General features: G+C 34.4%; 1 protein-coding gene across 6 annotated transcripts in view; it reads right to left on the minus strand.

Annotated features, from left to right (window-relative positions):
* cadm2b (cell adhesion molecule 2b) overlaps positions 1–22,599 on the minus strand; it is a 473,989-nt gene that overhangs the window by 25,668 nt on the left and 425,722 nt on the right. For 3 of the 6 annotated variants that reach the window (XM_056473681.1, XM_056473676.1, XM_056473679.1), the window contains exons 6-9: positions 21,851–22,012; positions 19,346–19,436; positions 16,563–16,741; positions 376–402 (exon numbers count right to left, since the gene is read on the minus strand). In XM_056473681.1, coding sequence (XP_056329656.1) covers positions 376–402; positions 16,563–16,741; positions 19,346–19,436; positions 21,851–22,012 — 459 coding nt within the window. The remainder of the gene's footprint in view (positions 1–375; positions 403–16,562; positions 16,742–19,345; positions 19,437–21,850; positions 22,013–22,599) is intronic. The other 3 variants (XM_056473677.1, XM_056473678.1, XM_056473680.1) reach the window with 1 other exon arrangement.

Below are 22,599 nucleotides of genomic sequence, written 5' to 3' on the forward strand. Positions count from 1 at the left end.
ATAATTTCAGCAAATATTTCGTTCTTTTTGTATTTCATTCAGAGCAGAGCTCTCCTCGTGTCTTTGACCCTTCTACAAAATAACCTATAAGTTGTAACTCTCCAGGCTCTTCCTAACAGAAAATGCGATTCATTTCCATTCCCTCCCGACAGTAAGTAGGCCAAAGGTTTAAGCATCCCTCGTGTGAATGACGGCACCATGGAGCACCATGACATTTGACAAAGATCAGCAGTGCTCCCATGCAAGGCAAATGGCTCCCAGCTCATGCTATGGAGGAGGTTAATTGGCGAAACCCGAGCCACCAGTCCACAAGCCACATTACAGCGCCCTGTCCCGCAATGATGATACCAGCACTCCAGCAAAAAACATATTTACCTGTAGTTGTACCTGGGAAATCTTTAGCTGTCGGCCATGGACGCAGACAGAAAGGGGCAGTAAGGGAAGACAAGGGTGAGGACATAAAACAAGGGAGAGAAGGGAAAAAAGGCCACAAAACTAAAAACCAAACACACAACAAAAATGTTAGGTTATTTTAATTCCATTTCGGGTCAAATATGGACAAACCCAATGGTTGGCATGTCCATATTTGACCCAAAATTGGGTTAAATCAACCCAGCATTTTTCAAAGTGCAGTAATGAAGACAGTAATCGACTGCATTAACCTGCAGTCAGGATGATCGAATGTTGGGAGGACATGATGGATTCAAGTACATGCTAACACATCCTGAAAAACACAGCCATTTGGACATATTCATAAGTATACATTGATGCTAATCTCCGATGTCTGCTGCGCTGCTCTGTAATGATGCTACTTATCATGCAAATCGCTCTGTATTTCAAACCAATGGAGCCAGTTAATGCCAGTTTAGTCATTTGAGTTACTAGCCTCTTTATCTTGCGCAGATTGAGAGGATTACAAATCAGGGCAGTGGGTCTCATTCGGTAATTGCTTGAGTGAAATCCGCATACCAATGTCTTCACAAGTAAATCGGGATTCATTAATAACATCCATGTCAAAGATTTTATCTAAATTTATAATAAAGTGTAGAAAACCACGTTTGTGCAAAAATAACTGTGCTTAGTAGCCCTATAGCTGAATTAAGATGATATTTTATACACAGACATTTCATCAGACATTTACTAGTAAAGTATTACTGGTGTGGTCACATTTACCATTGTTTGCTGAAATTTCCTACAGTGAAAAAATGGTTATTGGATTTACTTTTTTCTTAAGGTAAGTGATTAAAAACAATTTATAAGGGCTACATTTAAACAAACAAATTAAGTTGAATAATACTAAATTGAATTTGTTTAAATTTAGCCCATTTAAATTGTTTGCAACCACTAACCACCTTAAAACATTGTTTTTTTTTCAGTGTATCCAGTGTATCCAAACTCAACTGGAAATTATATAACAAATAGTAATGACAACTCATTCTTTTAGGATACTTTCGCTTAATTTAATATGCTAATCAAGATTCAACTACATTTTTCTAGCTATACAAAGTTTAACCTAATATTTTTTAGTCAGTTTGACTGATTTACAGTAAGTTGAGATGACTACATGGTTAACAATTCCCTGTAGACTCTACAGTAACTTACTGGCAACAGTTTGCCAGGAACTTACTGTGAGTCAATTACAGTAAACATTGTATTTACATTTACAGCACCATTTGTCTTGCTGTATATGCATTTATGGGATTGTATATCTTTACTGTAAAATATACAGTAATTTCCACAATGCAACTTTAAAATATGGTAACATACTGCATAACTGTCCTACAGTAAAATACAGTTCATTACAGTTAAATACTGTGTAATTTAAAGATTTCTCTTTACAGTGTACCATGTGAACCTAAAAGATATATTTAAAGGCATGATTTCCAAAATTAAAACATAAGAATACCCCACTAGAACACTGCTATATTATGCTGACTTTAGTGTAAATGTAACATTTTTAGTCAGTTTGACTAATTTAAGTTGAGATGACTAGAAAAGTTCATTTGAATCAACTAAAAAAATAGGCAGGGAGATTTTTTACAGCGTAACATATGCAACTGAGGGACATATTTAAAGACACAATATATTTGATTTGTTTCATTAAAATATATACAGTAAAATGCTGTTATATATTTTGCTGACTTATACAAAGTTCAATGTAATATGTTTAGTCAGTTTGACTGATTTAAGTTGAGATGATAACAAATAATTTGATGATAACAATTCATTTGATTCAACTAAACATTTTTTGGCAGGAAGATTTTCTTTTTACAGTGTACCATATGCACCTAAAAATGTATTAAAATCACAATATTTGCATTTCTTTTTCAGTCAAATATTCAAAAACCACCATAACAAGGTTATATATTTTGCTGACTCATGTGATGCCGAGTTCAGACTTCATGAATTTGACTGACTGACAGGTTTTAAGAAATCGCCGACAAATGCCTGAAATCACAGGCAAATCGATGCTTGTTCATGTGAGTAACAATCACACAATGTGAACTATCAAAGAGTCGATCTGAGAGAATCGCTGATGAGTCGCCGACACCAATGAAACATTTGGTATGCTAAATACTTGGGCCTGTCGGCGAATCAAGATCATGCTGTGTGAAATGTGTTCTGATAACATGAGAATAACATTGGCGATTACTTACAGCCAACAAAAGAGCAGTATCCACTAGTATGGCTTAAAAGAACTTATTTTCAGTCTTTTTGGACCCAAGAATTGGAGAAAAAACTAGTGGAAATTTGTCTGTTTGACTTGTCATCTGAGCAAGACCACAACCGGGTCAAAAAAAAAAGAAAAAGGTTGAGGAGAAACTGCTAATTCTCTTCAAACCCAGGTGAGCAATATAAGTAAATTTTTTATCCCACTAAAGGCTTCTTTCTCATTATGTAGTTAATAACAAAAGATATACTACATGACCATGTTTTCATGTCACTTCTCAAGTGTGTTTGGTTGTGAGACGTAGTTTGTGGATGGAAGTTGTTGATTCTTCCTATTGTAAAGTCATACAGTGTGATCCCCCTGTCGCCTATCCATTGTTCAGTGTAAACACAGCAGCGAAGGAATGCTACCCCAGATAATCATGCAGTGTGAAAACATCTGTGATGTGACTTCTTTGAAAATCATGCAGTCTGAACTCGGCATAAGATAGCATACTGTATGTAGAACGTCAAAACATGTGACTGCTTTTAGATTTTAGCAACTATAACTGACTTTTTTTTCAGTTCGTGCTCTCATTTTATTTGTAACACTGTAAGCTATGACATCGTCTTGCTTTTTCCTATAAAGATGCCGTTTTCGAGCATAAGTAACATAGTAAACCATGTTGTAAACAATAGGTCTCCGGAAAAAAAAACATGACATAAATGAATAACCATAATTCAACAGTATTGTATCGGTGGACTAAATGTGTTCTATGCGATGTTCTGAGGACTCTTACCTTTCAATATAAATCGTGATCTACAGCAATGAATGCTTGTGTGTCTGTTATTACAATGGTAAGTATATATATCTAGTAAGCGTGTTCTGTATCCACACAAATTTAGCAAATACATTCTTTATAGGCTTCCCATTGAAAGAACAACTAGCTACAATGGCTGCTTGAAGGTTGCAGCTTTAGATTAATGTCTAGTTTGTCAAGATTACTCATGTTCTTTTTAATGTAATCTATTTGTAAACACTGACATGTTCTAAAATAGCGCCCCAGTGCGTCCACGTCCTGACGCTGGCTAAGAGGATTTAAATAATCTCAAATCTTTCAACGAATATTCAATTTTGTGAAAACACGCTACTTTAAACTAGCAACACTGACCATGTTTATGCTAGAAGAGAGCTCTCGGATTTCATCTAAAAGATCTTAATTTGCATTCCAGAGATGAACAAAGGGTTCAGTTTACTGGAACACAAGGGTGAGTATTTAATAACAGAATTACATTTTATTTTTTGGCTTATATAACACTTTAAGGTACACAATGAAGTGTTACTTGTCCCCATCCACTTGCTGTCCATGGTGGAGAACTACATCTACCATTCTATCTACCGAAACAGCAGATGTCTGATTAGCCTTTTATCTCTCACCTGCATGACACACACTGACAAGCAGAATTTCATCTGTGGCTAGTCTTTTTTTTTTCTTCGTCTTCTTCTTCTTTACTGGAGCCAAAAACCTTTTAGTCCAATTTGTACAATAAGAGGGAAAAAAAGAGTGTCTGATGTAAAAAGGTGGAGGTGATGTGAAGTGGCAGCGAGAGAGATGGAGAAAGACAAGAGATGGGAAGATGGGAAAAGATCAACATTGGCGATGCAGTTCAAACGGTGTGTGACTGTTGGCCGCTCATTTCTGCTCCGGGCTGAGTGTGTCTCCCTCAGGGTTTCTGATCTGGGTGTAGCTCACGAAGCCTGTCAGGAATATGTCAGGGCCATGTTTCACATCAAAATCAAACGAAAAACTGAATTACATTTTCGCTTGAAGAGAATTAGGTCTTTCGTTCTGTTGTTGATGGCAGTTTTGTACAGCAAGTGGCCACTGTGGATATTAATGTCACTACAAACTACACTGCTATCTAAAAAATAGCTGTTAATTAACAGTTTCTGTTGTTTTCCGTTTATTTATGGTTGTGAATTGCATTGTGGGAGCTTGATCTCTGCTCTGTCGACCTTTGATGTTGAAAATTTAACTCTACAGTTTAACAAAGTGACTTTTATTGATATTTTAGTAGTTTGAAAAAATAATATGTAAAGAAATAAGTCTGTAAAATAACAGAAAACAGAAAATTTTCTTTGCTTTAGCTTTTTCGTGGGTTAATCATTGTGATATCCTGATTACAACAGAGAAATACTGGGAAATCTCTGTAGACTGATGGCATTTCATTTAATCTTAAAGTGTGAGCAAATCGCCTGTTTTGTCATCACTTTAGACATTATGCAAGAGAATCATTCAAATCTAAAGTGACGTTGGTGAAATAGTAACAGTTTCTGCTGTTCTGACATCAGCTGCAGATGTGAATGAATGGCAAAAGAGAGTAGTTTCTCATACAAAAAAGGGTTTTTAAGACTTGATTTTCTTTTTTATGTACACGATTATGCTGTCAAACTGTTGTATAAACGCAATTTCACACTCGAAGGAGTCTGATATGGCTGTATATCTTCACTGGTGGGACACTAAGGCTCACAAAGCATGCATTTGCGACCTCCGGTGGACAGTAGCAGATTGAACGTATACTCAACAGTACTCAAATGTTAGCGGGAAATTAATGTTTTTAAAATTACAGTATTGATTGGTACCAAATTCCAGTATCATGACAACCCTACCCTGTAAAATTGTTAGTGTGAAATGAACAAAACTCACTTACGTCATCCTGCCTTATAGTGTGAATTTTACCAAGCAAAACTGCGTTTGTTGACGTTTGTTTTTGAAGATTCACAAAAGTGTAGACTGAAGAATCTATTTTCAATGAGCCTGTTTTGAAAAATACTTATAGTTCATTGATAGTTTTGTATATTTCATTTTTATTTTAGTTCTGGTGAGAAGCCGTTTCTTAGATTTAGCATTGAAAAGGTGACCAGGCCTTGTTTTTGTGTGATTAACCAGCCTGATCTCATGAGAAAACGTAAGTAGTTAACGCAAGTAAGTAGTTTGTCAGTTTAGTGGCTAATTCGTACAAATTCGTACAAGTTCAGTTGTACGAAATTGTATGATTTTAAAAAGGAGGCGTGGCACCTAACCCCACCCCTAAACCCAACCGTCATTGAGGGATGAACAAATCCTACTAAATTGTACGAATTAGATCGTAAGAAATCATACGATTTAGCCACTAAATCAAAAAGTTATGAATTGCTGTGAGATTGTGTTGGAATAACTCCTTTGCCATATCACTTTGGCCAACATTACGTAAAAGCAGCTTTATTATTTTGTTTATCTTCTCCTTTTCCGTTTGGCCAAGACATATCCTTCATTTTTTTTATGTTTAAGCCTTTACATCAACATCAGAAACGTAAGTATTTGCTAGTTTCCTCGGCCTGGACTTCAAATGTGAGTTGTTTTGATCAGTCTCGCCTGCCCTTCCTTTACATGTCTCCCGAACTGATTACTGATACATAATTAGCTCTTTAAACAAACCTAAGACTAGAGAGGAAGTATAAATACAACTCAGCAGTTTTTAAGTGATTTGGCGAGGATTTAGTTTAGGGTCAGACTGCCTCACAAGTGCCTCTGGAAGCATTTCATCCCTTGCTCCGGATGCCTTTCTAAAAAGACGTCAATTTTATGGATGTTTGCTTGCTTTTTCCAAGCAAGTAAACGCAACTCTTTTTCATCTGTTCTCATGGTTTTAATTGAGAGAGGGCTGGTGGAGAGCACACGCTGATTATAGGAAGCGCGCAATAAATATTTTAAAGTTCCAAGCAAGAGCTGGATTAAACCCATGAGACATAAATGCTGATGCTCATTTAAAAGTCAGAGGAGAACCGGAGGCTGTGAGTAGCCAGAGGGAGTCTCGTCTGCTCAGACCCACTGCTGGCTACAATTAGACTATACATTACACCTGCCGGAGAGATGTCACAGGTCTCTCGCCGGCTCAATAACATACACATAAGAGTGTGTGGACCAATACATGGATTTTCCCATCCAGTGGAGAAATTGGATTGGCTGTGGACACTGCTGTTATCTAGTTATCCTGGAAATGTTTGGTTTTTGCGTGGGCTTGACTACTGAATACATAGAGGTTGCACTTTCTTTTCTTTTATACAATAGAGAGAGTAAAAGTAGAGGGTGAAGCCTGTATTGGCATAACTATCCACTATGCTCTAATACAGGGATGTCAAACAACTCCTTGAGAGCCACAGCCCTGCACAGTTTAGTTCCAGACCTGCCTCAACACACTTACCTGTATAGGTTTCAAACAAGACTGAAAGAGTTAATTAGCTTGATCAGCTGTGTTTAATTAGGGTTGGAAGTAAACTGTGCAGGGCTGCGGCCCTCCAGGAATTGAGTTTGACATCCTTGCTCTAATAGATATAACATGTACACTGCATTAAACTCCCTTAAAGGTCATGTGTAGTGCTTTGAAATGTGCAATTTTTATTTGATGTTTGATGTAATCTCAACTGAAAACTGTAGAGAGGGTGGGACATAGTGTAGCTCCTCCCCTTTAAAAAATCTGCCAATAGTCTTTTGTTTTATCACAGCTCTGCCATTTAGAGTGATTGGGCTCAAGTGAATCAAACGAAAGACACATGACAAGTGTTTTGAAGGGGGTGGAGCATGTGAGATACAAGAGAGCATTTGATTGGGCAAGATTTGCCCCATTAGAAAAAAAAATGTTGATCCACTTAGGCAGAAGTGACAAACTGCAAGCTTTACATGTTTATACCAGGTTTATATTTTCTAAACACTAAACACTTCTAAACACTTACTAACATCTAAAAAAATTATTGTAATTTCACGGGACCTTTAAGGAATTAATACATTCAAACTTATACACTGTAAAGATTTGTTGACTTCACTTAAAAACATGAGCAAACCTGTTGCCTTAAACAAAGTTAAAAAAAATAACTGTGTGTGTAGTTATAAAAACACAAGTCAGCTTAACAGTTACAATTGACAAGTAGTTTACTCAGTTTTTAAGTCAGCTGTTTATTTTTTCCCTCAATTTATGTTGAACGAAGAGAATTTTTTTTCAACACATTTCTAAACATCATAGTTTTAATAACTCATTTCTAATAACTGATTTATTTTATCTTTTCCATGATGACAGTAAATAATATTTGACTAGATATTTTTCAAGACACTTCTATACAGCTTAAAGTGACATTTAAAGGCTTAACTAAGTTAAATAGGTTAACTAGGCAGGTTCGGGTTATTAGGCAAGTTATTGTAAAATCATGATTTGTTCTGTAAACTATCAAAAACAACATAGCTTAAAGGTAATAATTTTGACCTTAAAATGATTTAAAAAAATTAAAAACTGCTTTTGTACTAGCCGAAATAAAACAAATAAGACTTTCTCCAGAAGAAAAAATATTATCAGACATACTGTGAAAATTTCCTTGCTCTGTTAAACATCATTTGGGAAAAAATTTTAAAAAGAAAAAAAAAAATCAAAGGAGGGCTAATAATTAGACTTCAACTATATACATACAACTGTATACTACTATACTACTACTACTATATACTAACATGACTAACACGCTCTGCACTGGACTTTAGACCAGCTTTTAGTTGGTCAATGGTGCAGTCTAAATTGCAGTTCCTCAAAATAGCAACGCGCCAACATTGCACAGTAAAACACCTCCTTTTGCACACCCATGATTCCATAAAGTGGCGCAAATGGATTTGCTATTGAAACAATGTGGCTCAAAACATGAAAATTAGGGTTGCGCTGGTCTAAAAAATAGCAACAAATTGCACCATAAACATCTTACGCCTTATTGCGCCGGGTGTATGATACGGCCCATTATCTCTCTCTTTTGCAAGCTCTATCTGTCGGTGACTGATTTAAAGCGGGGTCTAGGAGATCTAACCATCTATAAGAGATCTATGTCATAACTGATAAAAATCTGGTCAAAAATTGGGCTGCAAAGAGCAAAACTAGTTTAATCTTGTCTATAACTAGGTAAATGACCTCTGCTTCACATCAGGCAGTTCTTTGCCTGCCTGATGTGAAGTCTTGAACTAAAAATCCTTTAAAGCACAACAATCCATTGATTATTTCTTACTTGTACTATATGATCAACAGGTACAGTATTTTTAAAGCATACTTTTAAAATCTTTTGTTATTTGCTTGGGCAATTGAACAGACTTCATTTGCACAAATGGTTTAACTACATTATTAATAAAATGACTCATTAAGGAACCAAAATTGTTTGGAACAATCATAATTCAAATATTTAATTTCCCTTTGATATCCATTTCTAAGACTAAAACAACTGAAACAAAACTAAGTAATCTTAAATAGCATATCCAAAATGTTACTTTGTATTTATTGCCTTTCCAAAACACCAGATATTTCCATTCCCATTTGTCCTCGGAAAAAATATATAAATAAAGTGTACCTACCAACAGACACATTAATAAACGGAAATTAAAATGGTAACTGGAGATGAATAGAGACTGTGTGATTTCAACTGACATTTATTGCCACTTGGCAGTCGTACCATTAGCAAATTAGGTTCATTCGGGAGCGAGTCGGACAACTCATCCTGAGAGGAAGGGCTTAATAAATATCACTCGGGTGAAGGCAGACATCTAGATGAATTAGAAGCAGAGGTAATGAGTCATGTGAATGAGATTCTCCCTTTCTCTCTCGTTCTCCACACCTATCTGTCACTCGCTTTCTCTCATTTAAAAAAATAAAAAAATAAATAAAATAAAAACTGGAGGTCAAGGCTTGACTGGTTAGCCAGGTCAGTCTTTGATAGTAACCCATTTAATAAGATGATAATAATGTTCTAGAAAGATTTTCTCAAGGTTATGTAAATACAATATTACATTAAAATGCCGTTCACACCAAGCACCATAACTATAAAAAATAACGATAAATACATAATTCAAAAAATTGTTCTGAGTGTAAAACAACAGCAGAGATCAGACCACAACTGTAATGATAAATATGTAGAGAAGCGATATCGTTGAGATCACTTTAATTGCAGTTTTGCCCTAGGAAATAAACAATAAAACACTGACAGCCAGTCAGAAATTTATTGAAAGGGCAAGTGCAATTTAAAGGGATTTTAAGAATATTAAACGATAATATTGAAAACAATTGGCTATACCATGGGAGGGAATGATAAAAATGTAAATGCTGAGTAAGCCAGGCTAGCAAATTGAAATATAAAAATATCTCCGGCTTTTTTTGCGAATTTGCAAAATTCTATGTCTGATTATGCGCTAGAAATGTAATAAGTTAACAACAGATCTGATCGTTATCGTTTGCGAGTGTGGACACAATTATAATTACCTTTATATTTATGCTCATCACTCTTATTGTGAACAGGCCTTTACATTAATAGAACTTATCCAGATATATTGCAACGTTCTCCAAAGGTTAACACTAAATGTTACTTGTAATGTTTATTTCACAAACATTTTACATGTGTATTACATGTGCTACTACTTGTTTCAGTGAGTTTGGAGAATATTATGAAGTTCATTTAATTGTAGATAATATCTGAATACTACTACTACTACTACTACTAATAATAATAATAATATTAATTAATATTAATAATAATAATAATTCAGGCGACGTGGTGGTGTAGTGGGTAGCACGCTCGCCTTACAGCAAGAAGGTCGCTAATTCTTTAAAACTTTACACAAACACATTATTTAGACATTTTTTTTCACTGACATATTTGTAATATATTGTATGTTTGTCTTTATTTAATATTACCATTTATTTCAGAACAATTTAAATTGTAAAAAAACAAAACAAATGATTCATAACTAAAGTTTTCAGCCAGGTTAATTCTGAATGCGTACCCCTATAAACACTTCTGGAGAGTGCCAAATACATCCCAGGAGGTACTTTTTTGCAGTTTTTGTTTTTGCAAATCCACCAGAGGCCCATGTGTACACTTTTTCAGATCTAAAAATTCTTTTGAAAGTGCCATTCATGTCTGCTGTTCTTGCATAAATCCACCAGAGGCCACTTGTTGACTAACTGACTGACTGACTAACTTAAGGTGGGTCCTCCTTCTTTCTTAAACCCAACTGATAATGTTTTCAAAAGCACCGATTGGCCAGTGCCCACCCACTTTCCAAAACCCAACCGACAGTGTTGGGTTTAGGGAAAAAAGCCCTTGCGGCAGCCTGATTTTTGCCACGTTTTCATATTTTACCACATTCTCACCCTGTTATTTACTTGTTTACTTTATTTTTTGGCTTTTGCTTTTGTCTTATCTGCTTTCTGGAACCGTTCTTTGTCAACGTTGTCAACTCACGTCATATCACAAGTCCGCTGACATATGTGGCAAGCCACTGGGCAAACTGGTAACAGTGGAAAAGCCATCCACATGGAGGTAAGCGGTTAGCTAAGCGTGAAAAGGAACAGCGTCATACTGCCCTGTAGATGAAATGCAGCCATAGGTACCTGCCCTGAATTAAATTGAGTTCATTTAATGAGTTAATTTTTTGAGTGTAGGGTTACGTTTTTAGAATGAGCCTATCTTGAAAGTTTCAATGTAGCAGCCAAGGTAGCCATTGCGAAGTGTATGTATAATCTAAAATAAATAAATAAACAATTTTGTTAGCATGTTGTTAAAATAACATAATGCTAACATACTATTTGTCTCTAAGTATTACAGATTTCTCTTGACTCACGTTTCTAAACTGCCATCTCCACTAGTTAAATAGATTTTAGTGTGTCTGTTTGGCTTTTGTAATGTGTCCAAATAAATCTAGGCCATCGGAAAGTCATGGAGTGCTGTGGGCTTGACTTTCAAAAGGTGTCCGTCGATAAAAACCCCTCCTGTTGAGACAAATCCCACGTCTTTGTTTTTAGTACAAAAAATACAAAGTATGATTTCTCTCAGAGAATGCTGTTGGGCCCATTAAAAAGCAATGCTACAAATCCGTCTCTGTCCCAGGCGCTCTGTATCTCCCTTCCAATTTTAGCTTGACAAATGTTATCCGCATTAGCAGTGGACCCTTAATTGTGTGCTCTTCTCTTGCTTTACTTTCTGATTCGGAGAACCAACTTATCATTTCTGGCTTCGTCTCACTTTGGTGGTGAATACTGCAACCACCAGCAGTTTTCACACAAAAACACTGGTAAAACTAGGCCAGGATGGGTTTACTGAGTGCGAATCCCTGCTGACAAAAAACTACAATAGAAATGATCACAGAAGTTCTAATGGTTTCCACTACAAATATCATTAAAATCATAGCAAACCATCCAATTTCAACCATTAAAACCAATACATTTGAAGTTACATGAAGGTTGTTGTGTTGGTAATGTAACTAAGAATGAACCACACCTCAACACCATTTATATATCATAATTACTTTGTAGTTTTATTAAACAACATTAACAAAGATTAATAAATGCAGTCACAAATGTATTGTACTTTAATAATTATATAAAGACTAACCCCATTGTCAAGTAATCCCATTTCGAGTGTGTTTTTGGCACATATTCCATTATGATTTATGGAGTTTTATCATGCCACCAATAGAAAGCAAATAATTACCAATATTTTTTTCCATTAAAGAACAACCCAACTTCTATTGAAGCTAGGCAAATTTTGCAATCCCCCTATAGTTAAACAGTTTAGTTTTATTACTTTTGAATCCATTCAGATAATCTTCAGGTCTGACTGGAGCAGTTTTAGCTTAGCTTAGCATAGATCATTACATCGGATTAGACCATTAGCATCTCACAAAAAAATGACCAAAGAGTGCAGCACTTGAAAATTGGCTAACTTCCATCAGTTTAACCCGCCTGATCTCACCAGAAAACGTAAGTATTTTACGTTTTGTCAGTTTAATGGCTAATTCGTACGAATTCGTACAAGTTCATTCGTATGAAATTATACGATTTTAAAAAGGAGGCGTGGCACCTAACCCCACCCCTAAACCCAACCATCATTGGGGGATGAGCAAATCGTACGAAAATGTACGAATTAGATCGTACGAATTCATACGAATTAGCCACTAAATCAAAAAGTTATGAATTGCCGTGAGATTGTGTTGGTTTAACCAATGTAACTAGCAGCTTTCACAAGTATCATCACTTGCAACTAGGGCAGCATGATATTCGAACAATCAGACATTGCGATATTTTGTTTTGCTGCGATTATATGCTGCGATATGAATAGAATTTCACCAGTTGATTTGAATAGCTCTATTTGGAAAGGTTTCATTAATTTAGAAGTCTTTGTCTATGCAGTGCATTTGCATAACATGTAATCAATTACAAGCATATATAAATATGACAGAGCAAAAATAAAAGTTAAATATACAGTCCTTTATGGTTTTCCACCCACTTTGAATGTTATCACTTGATTAAATGGGCGTTATCAGTGGTTATCAGCTGATACATATGGGCCATTTGGGGCCTTCTGCGCCTACTGGTGGGCTCAGAAGACTGTTATCATCCATCTACATGATTAATCAGCTATAGTCATAGAGAAGACTCTGGATCCAGATCTGTTTTTACATTACTGTGACGGTTGGGGTAGACGTTAATAAAATACAATTAATGGGAAATTTAATAAATAATATAAATAATTCTTGTTAACTGATCTATAGGTGATATAGTGATCTATAGCTGATTAACCATGTGGATGGATGATAACAGCCTTCTGAGCCTACCAGTAGGGGCCTTCTGCACCCATATCTATCAGCTGATAATGCTCGTTCAATGGAGTGATAACATTAGAATCGACTGGGTTTACTGGGAAATATAATGGCCCATTTCCACTGAGTGGTACGGTACAGTTCGGTATGCTTTTATGGCCGTTTCCTCTGTCAAAAGGTACCAAAAAGCGAATCGTACCATACCATTTTTGGGGTACCCTTTGCAAAGGGTACCTGGCACGACAAAAGGGTACCAAAAACTGGAGCTAGATGCGCAGCTGAACACTATTGGTTTACAGAGATACGTCACTCGCTTGTGCAACAAGCCAGGACACTTTTATGCACTACATGATTTTTTCTCATATTACATATTGTCTTACTAGTTGGTCACACGCTAGTAAAACGGTTTTAAAATCAGTTGAATCACTTTATAAACAGGCCCTCAAGTATTTAATCAGAAGTCTATTACAGTAGGTATCATCATTGTAATATAATACAAAAACATTATTTATTGAGCTTTGATCATTTATAAAGAGTTATAAACTTTGATGCTTGTATGATTTTTCAAATTTTAAATGGATATGCTCCACCCCCATTATGTGAGTTTGTAACACACAAGTACAATAATGGTCAAGCAACACAATCTTTTACCAGGGGAGACTGTGCTGTGCAGTTCAGTCGTACAACTTACAGGGTCAATCTTCTCAGTTAGAGCCAGTCATTTTTGGAACACACTTCCTATTGATTTAAGGGGTGTTACAAATTATTCAACTTTTAGATATAAGTTAAAGAAATGGCTAAAAGCAAATCAAGTTTGTAATCATTTGTAATTCTTTTGTCTACATTTTAAGAAATTCTTATTACATGTTTTATCCCTTTGTCATACGTAACTTTACTGTTTTTGTATGTGTGATTATGTGTTTTTTTTATTTTAGGGTGCCTTTTAAAATATGGCAGGGGGCAACAGATGAAAATTAGCCCTTGTGGCTAACTCTGGCTTATTTACAGTTTCACTGTTTATTAATGAGCATTGTCCCTGTTTAATAAAATAAAAAAAATTCAAGCAAAAAAAAAAAAAAAGACAATGAAAACAAAACAACCGCTATTTTTAAAAACACAGTCGAGACATTACACCGTAATAATATATACATTTAATAACGAGCCATAGTCGACTTAAGCTCAAACAAACCTTGTCGTTGTCTTGATGAACAGCCACAAAACCAAGAAGAAGAGCAGAATCTACCCTGTGCTCTGTATTTTTTCATAAGGCTGTCTAAAACGTGAGCGGTTTTGCTTTCTCGCATGCGTTCGCCATGCCACTATATATTTGAAATAACAAACTTCATGAGCTGATAATAATAACGTGCACATGATTATTGAAGTGCTTCTGACATCCGATCCTTTCAGAAATGGACAAACACGAGACTGGCGAGACAAAGGAGAAGCCGGAAAAACAGGAGGAGCAAATGATTGTTTCAACAACTTAAACCTTGAACAAACTGCCATGTTTAACTATTATCAAATCACCTTTTGGACTATTTTATGAACTCAGAATGACTGAATTACTCTCTAACAGAGGTTACATGTGCTGGTGAAGGTTAAAGATACAGATGAGAGGTTTGCACTGACTGTGGGCTATATGTTGCGGGTTGTTTTTGAACCCAAAAAAGGACTAAATGTATGCTGTGTGTAATTTTTCTGTAATTAGTAACATCTCGCAGATGTTACAGTAGACTATTTTAGACTATTTTTAGACTATTTTTTACAATTGATCTGCAGTTATAATCAAATCATGTTCATAAAAAAGGTTAGTATTGAGCATTTATACACAAGTATTTATGTGTACAAAGCATCTGTTTTGTGCTTCTCATATGATATGTAAAAGATTCGTACAGCTTTACTCTAAACATTTACTCAAGCGAGAATGACGTCGACTGAAACTTTCTGTCATACACTGCATCCACCAAAAAAGTACCATTGCTACCCTTTTAGCAGTGGAAAAGCAAGCCTGATAAAGGTGACCCGTACAGTACTGTACCACTCAGTGGAAACGGGCCACGATAGAATCCTAGTACAGAAATTGAACAAACCAAATGTAAAATAACATGGTCATCATTATATAAATAATAATAAAAAATGATATTTAATAATATCTTTATCTTTTAATATTTAATAACGTCGCCTCGTTGTTCCATCCCTAAAAGGGCAGAAATCACTTTACCGAACTCTCGCATTCAATCTGCCCAGTTGGTGGAATGAACTCCCTAACTACATCAGAACAGCAGAGTCACTTGCTGTCTTCAAGAAACGACTAAAACGCAACTATTTAGTCTCCACTTTCCCTCCTAATCTGTAACTGCCTCTCTGGCTATACCACTAACTGTACTCTCTCTCTCTCTCTTTAAAAAAAATGTTTGCTTCTTAGACTTTACACACCTGAAACTTGTCTATAGCACTTGTTCACTGCTGCTCTTATAGTTGTGTAAATTGCTTCCTTGTCCTCATTTGTAAGTCGCTTTGGATAAAAGCGTCTGCTAAATCACTAAATGTAAATGTAAATGTAAATAAATAATCTAATCCTGCCATGTGACTATTGCAGATACACACATTGCGATATCCATGCTTGCAACTATGGAAACTTCAGAATATATTTACTTTGGGGCTAATCCTGAAACATATCCATTTGAATCAGAGAACACACAAGTTAGCTGAGTTTCATTGGTAAATACACAGAAAGGAGGGTATAGTAGACATATCAACCTAGAAAATAGAACTTTTCATTTTCCATCGTCTTTGTACACAATATACTGTAACTACATAAAGGTCAAGCTGTAAATAGGAAAATTATTGAAGTCTTTGGTTATTTTTGACTAAGATGCTAATGGTCTAATCAGATTCAATGATCTATGCTAAGCTAAGCTAAAAGTGCTCTCGCCAGACTTGAAGATTGACTGAATGGATTAAAAAATGGGAAAACTCAACTGTTTATCTCTAGAGTTATAAAATTAGCCTATTTTCACAAAAAAAAAGAAAAAAAGAAAGTAGACTTTTTAGCCCAACGTAATTTCCATTAAAATCTAAAACTCTCATTAAAACAAACTCTATTCTTTTTTTTAATTAGCTGGTATGTGTGTATTGATGTGATATACGATGGATATTAACATAAACAATCAAAATAAAATGAACAATGAAAAGACATGAGAACATAAAAATAATAATCATTATGAAATTGATTTCCTGTCGTCCAGAGATTCTTACCATAGACATAGAGCACAAACTCATCTCTGTTTGTGCCGAGGTGATTGCTGGCCTCACAGCGATATGTGCCGTTGTCTGTTTTGTTCAGTGTGGTGATGATCAGATCTCTGCCCTCCACGATCATTCGCTCTACGTCTGGAAGCTCACCTCCATCTTTTGTCCACATTACTGGCTCAGGCCTGAAAAAACAATAGAGGCATATGGATGAAGGATGTAGAAAAGTACAGGTTAAAAAAATCCTAAAATATGTTCTAATGTGCCTACTGTGAATTATTATTATTATTTGTTTTTTAAATATTTCATAGTATTTGCTATAATTCCTAGTATTTCTTTTTTTTTCCTCTGGAGAGATAAAAGCAGTTGTTATTACTACTTTTAATGTCAACAGTATTGGCCCCCTTAAGAAACTACATTTTGATTGCAATCTCTATTGTCCAATGACTTAATGCCTAATTATCCTAGTTATCCATTTTTTTTAAATGCTCTTTAAGTGGAATATCTTGCAAAATAACTAGTAAAATATTACAGTATGTACATCATGGCGATATAAAAAGTTAGAAATTAGTAGAAACTAATTATTAAAACTATTATGTTTAAAAATGTGTAGAAAAAATCTCTCCATTAAACAGTATTTGTAAAATATCTGAAAAAAGAATAATATTTTTGTCTTCAACTGTATCTGTGGGTGAAATTAAATTACAGAGCACTTGATATATTGTAAAATTTCTCTGCACTCTCAAAATAAAGGTACGTGAGCTGTCACTGGGGTGGTACCTTTTCAAAAGATACACATTTGTACTTAAAGAGTCCATATTGGTACCTCAAACGTATATATTAGAACCAAAAGATTTTAAGAGGAACACTTTTGTGCTTTTTAGGTACTAATATGTACCCTTGAGGTATTAATATGGACCTTTTAGATACAAATTTGTATCTTTTAAAATGGTACCACCCCAGTGACAGCTCGCATACCTTTTTTCCTGAGAGTGTGGATTTACTGTATTTATGAGCTATGGATTTTAGTAACTTGTTAATATTTGTTTCATTTTATAAACTATTAATAACATTTATTCCAAATCTCAAACAAAAACATTGTCATTTAGACAATTCTTTAGGAAAATTACAACTGGTAAAAGACAAGGCAAGCTTATTTATTAATGGTAATTCAAAGTGCTTTACAAAACAAGAATAAAATAAACAAGAAAATAAAATTGATTAAAATAATTTTAAATGATTAAAATCAGATTGACATGTGTTAAAACGGGTTTTAGAGGAATGAAAAAGAAAAGAAAGACATAACATTTGTTAAAAATAACGGTCACACTTTACAATAAGGTTCATTAGTTAATGTTAATTAATGCATTTATTACATGAACAATTTGTTCATGTTTGTTCATAACATGAACAAACAATAAACAATACATTTACTACAGTATTTGTTTATGTTAGTTAACATTAGTTAATGAAAATACAGTTGTCATTGTTAGTTCAAGTTAGCTCAGGGTGCATTAACTAATGGTAACAAGCATGGACTTGGATGTTAATAAGGCATTAGTAAATGTCCAATTATGATTAATAAACGCTGTACAGGTGTTGTTCATGATTAGTTCATGTTAGTAAAGGCATTAACTAAGGAACCTTTTTGTAAAGTGTTACCAAAATAACAAATGTTTTCACTCATTGTAACTGAAAATTAGACATTTCACTTTATTTTTCTTATCTCTATGTTGTCTCCAAATAGAAATTCACTGTTAAAAAAATCAAATGTTTGAAAACATGGCACCTTTATTGTTATTTTTAAAATATTTTTATGTTTTTATTTTGTTATTATTATTGTAAGTCTCATGTTGGTATCCAAGCCATGTCAAAAACAGTATAGTTATCAAAATGGTTTTATTTAGAATGTGCATAAAAATAAGTAGAAACAAATAATAAATAGTTTTAAACAACTTTTAAACAAAATGTGGATGAAAATGTGTTGTTTATTGTCATTCAGCATTATCAAAATAGATAAAGGATCATGCCAAATTGTATAATTTTTTAAAGTATTTTAAACTTACTGAAAATATACACTGGTAAATTACTGGTAAAATCAAGTGGCTTGGAAAATTGTGCAATTATTGTAGATCACAGTTCATGAGGCCTGACAAAAACTTTTATGACATGTAATTAACACGACACTAAATGACGTTTTAGTGGGTGTCTATTGTAAACTGTGGTAAAGTTAAATTGGATAATGATTATTTTTGCTCAGAAAAAACAACAACGGTCGTATGGTAAAAATTATTTTTATTTTGAAAACTTCTGATATATTTTTTGAAAACGCTTAAAAACAAACAAACAAACAAACAAACAAACAAACAAACAAACAAACAAACAAACAAACAAAAACATGTTGCACTTAATTTTTAAAGACAAGAAAGCACCTAATGTGAACTTCTATTGTAAATATACATCATAAAATAGCTTTAAGTTTAGTAGTCTGATGGCAAAAAAAATATTTGTCTTTCATTTTATTATCATTCCAGCTTGAGCTACATTCCACAGTTTTGTCCTCTACCTCAGAAAGGTCACACTAAAAGAGTTACAACTGTCTCTAGACAATTATATGACTCACCAAATATCTCCCAAATACCACGATCTGATTTAGTATTATTGCTTTTTGCTCTGTGCATGCAGATAAGGGCCACCCTGAGACGTGAGGATTCTGCAAGTTCAGCTTCACAAGACAAACCATACTCAAACAATGTTCACGTAAGTGATTAAAAGAAAGCAGCACTCACAGTGGGTTGCCTTTGGACATACACTCCAGTTTGAAGTACTGTCCTTCCTGAGGTACAATTACTGAGTGCACAATCTTTACCTGAGGAGGATCTGCAATGACAAAAACAAAACGACAAAACCAAACACAAAAACGTAACCAAAACACAAGATAGGACATGATATAATAAATAAAAAAGAATTAAAAATACAAAACAAAACAAAGCAAACGCATGACATGAAGAAAAACATAATATTAAACAACAAATCAAGACAAAATTGAAAGAAGTCACAGTTAAAACAAAGCAAAACCAAATAACCAAAAACAAAATAAAAGACAAAATAAAGCCATAACAAAGACAAAACAAAGAGAAATAAAACAAAATCACAAGACAGAATGTCAACAAAGTCACAAAAAATACCAAGCAAAACAAAACAAAAACAAAAGTAAAAAAGAAACCAAACAACAACACAAAACAAATTCAATACAAAGGAAAGACATAACCAAATCAAAACAGAAAACAACACAAGACAAAAGAAAAAAAGACAAAAACAAAAACAATTAAAAAAATTAAAGACAAAATGAAACAAACAAACAAACAAATCAAAGCAAAACAAAGGACAAAAGCAGAACAAAACCCAAAACAAATAAGAAAAATATATAAAAATAAATAAATAAACAACAAGAGTAAAACAACCAAGGACAAAACAAAAAATGTTTAACAAAAAACAAAACAAAACCACAAGGTAAAATAAAAAAAACATCAGACACAACAAACATAAAATCCAAGACAATCATAAACAAAAAATAAATATAAGACAAAACAACAAAAACACAAAACAAGTTCAATACACATTAAAGACATAACCAAATACAGAAAACAACACAAGAAAAAAGTAAGACAAAACCAAAACAATTCACAAAAATGAAAGACAAAATCAAACAAATGAACAAATCAAAGCAAAATAAAGGACAAAAGCAGAACAATTCACAAAAATAAAGACAAAATCAAACAAATCAACAAATCAAAGTGAAACAAAAGACAAAGCAGAACAAAAAACAAAACAAATAAGACAAACAAACAAACAAACACGAGTAAAACAACCAAAGACAAAACAAAAAATATTTAACAAAAAACAAAACCACAAGGCAAAATTAACAAAAACATCAGACACAACAAACATAAAACCCAAGACAATCATAAACAAAAAAGCAATACAAGACAAAACAGCAACAAAAACACAAGAAAAAAGAACCACAAAAACACAAAACAAATTCAGTACACATTAAAGACATAAACAAATCAAAACAGAAAACAACACAAGAAAGTAAGGAGAATTAGTAAGACAAAACCAAAACAATTCACAAAAATGAAAGACAAAATCAAACAAATGAACAAATCAAAGCAAAATAAAATAAAGGACAAAAGCAGAGCAAAGCCCAACATGAATAAGACAAACAAACAAACAAACAAACAAACAAACAAATAAATAAATAAATAAATAAATAAATAAATAAATAAATAAATAAATAAATAAATAAATAAAAAAACAGTAAAACAACCAAAGACAAATACAAAAAATATTTAACAAAAAACAAAACAAAACCACAAGGCAAAATTAACAAAAACATCAGACACAACAAACATAAAACCCAAGACAATCATAAACAAAAAAGCAAAGCAAAACAAAACAAACAAAACACAAGAAAAACAAAAATCAGAAGACACAGCAAATCTTCATTACACATTCATTACAGATCATACAATCAAACTTTTTTACACTACTACTAATACTATTTTTACAACAGTTCTGTCTTGTTCTTGAATCTGATTGGCTGATAGCCGTGCAATACTGCAAATAACAGCACTAGTTAAGCCTTTTCACTCTTCAACCTTGTGTATTACTCCGCCCACATACAGCAACAAGCAGAGGAAGCTCTACAGGTTGAAAAATATTGCAGCTGTTGCAGCAATGTACTTTTAAGGCTTTTTTAGTCGAGAATGTCATTGTTTAGATTGCATCTGCAGTTTAATTATGCAGTGCCTATTTTAAATATTCATAGTTTCAAAGATACATTACGTCTGCTGTTATTAGCCTGTCATTGAGCAGAGCAAAGATGGTTGACGTTGTCCATCCACAAGATGGCAACAGAGACCGCATAATAAGCCCTTAGAGGAGAAAAGACTGATCAAATCATTATTAAACTGGTAAGTGACATTCTAAGTCGATTATGCCGTCGAATTGTTGTATAAATGCAATATCACACTTGTAGCAGTGCAATATTTTTGTATATCGTCACTGGTGGGGCAATAGGGCAACGCACGCCTCCCATCAGTGCTGATATACAGTCATATCGCACTGCTACTCGTGCGATATTGCTCATATATAAACTTGTAACTAAGCTACAACTATACTTCTGCAAAACGAAATTGCAGTTACCAACCAAAAAACATTAGTGAAAGTCCCAATTGAGCTTATCTGAAAGCTTTTTTTCTGTAAAACGTAAGTCCAAATGCATGACTCACAGTGAACCTCCAGCACTTCTGTGACCTGGTGCGGTAAAGAGCCCAGTGTGACGTGCTCCACCACACAGGTGTACGCAGCTCCATCATCCTTTCTGTCCACCTTCAGGTGAACGCTGCTCCTGACTGTGAATGATCTGCCCGTAGCGTTTACCTCCTTCTGACCTGTTGAAACAAAGCCCCAAGATGAGCCGCTGAGCTAATGTTACTCACTGACCAACCATGCATTTGATTATGATTATGCATTAGGATTATGAAGTGCTTAAGGTGCTGAAATTCGCAACCCAGGCTCATTCTGAAAATGTAGTCCCGTGGACGTTCATGGAGACCACAAAATATGTCCCGGGAGGTACGTATTTTTGCAGTTTTTGTTTTCGCGAATCCACAAGAGGATATCTCAAGTCCGCTGACGTACGCAACGAGCTAACTGGACCAACTGGTTACGGCAGGAAAGCCCTCCACATGGGGTAAGCTGTCAGCCGGTAACGTTAAGCGTGAAAAGGAACAGCGTCACACTGCCCCGTTAAAAAAAAAATTAAATGTACCCATAAGTACCCCCGGCTAAATAATTCGCAGTCTCTAGAAACATCCGCGGGACTACGTTTTCAGAATGAGCCTGGGTTGGAAATTTAAGGTGGTTATAGTATATAGCTTTTATATATGCAAAAGCATCAGGGACTGGTTTATAGAAATATATACAAGCTAAGAATGTTGGATAATAATTTATATTATAATAATTTCTAGATTTTAGA

This window comes from Danio aesculapii, chromosome 15 (genome assembly GCF_903798145.1).
Source record: "Danio aesculapii chromosome 15, fDanAes4.1, whole genome shotgun sequence".
NCBI classification, from domain to species: domain Eukaryota; kingdom Metazoa; phylum Chordata; class Actinopteri; order Cypriniformes; family Danionidae; genus Danio; species Danio aesculapii.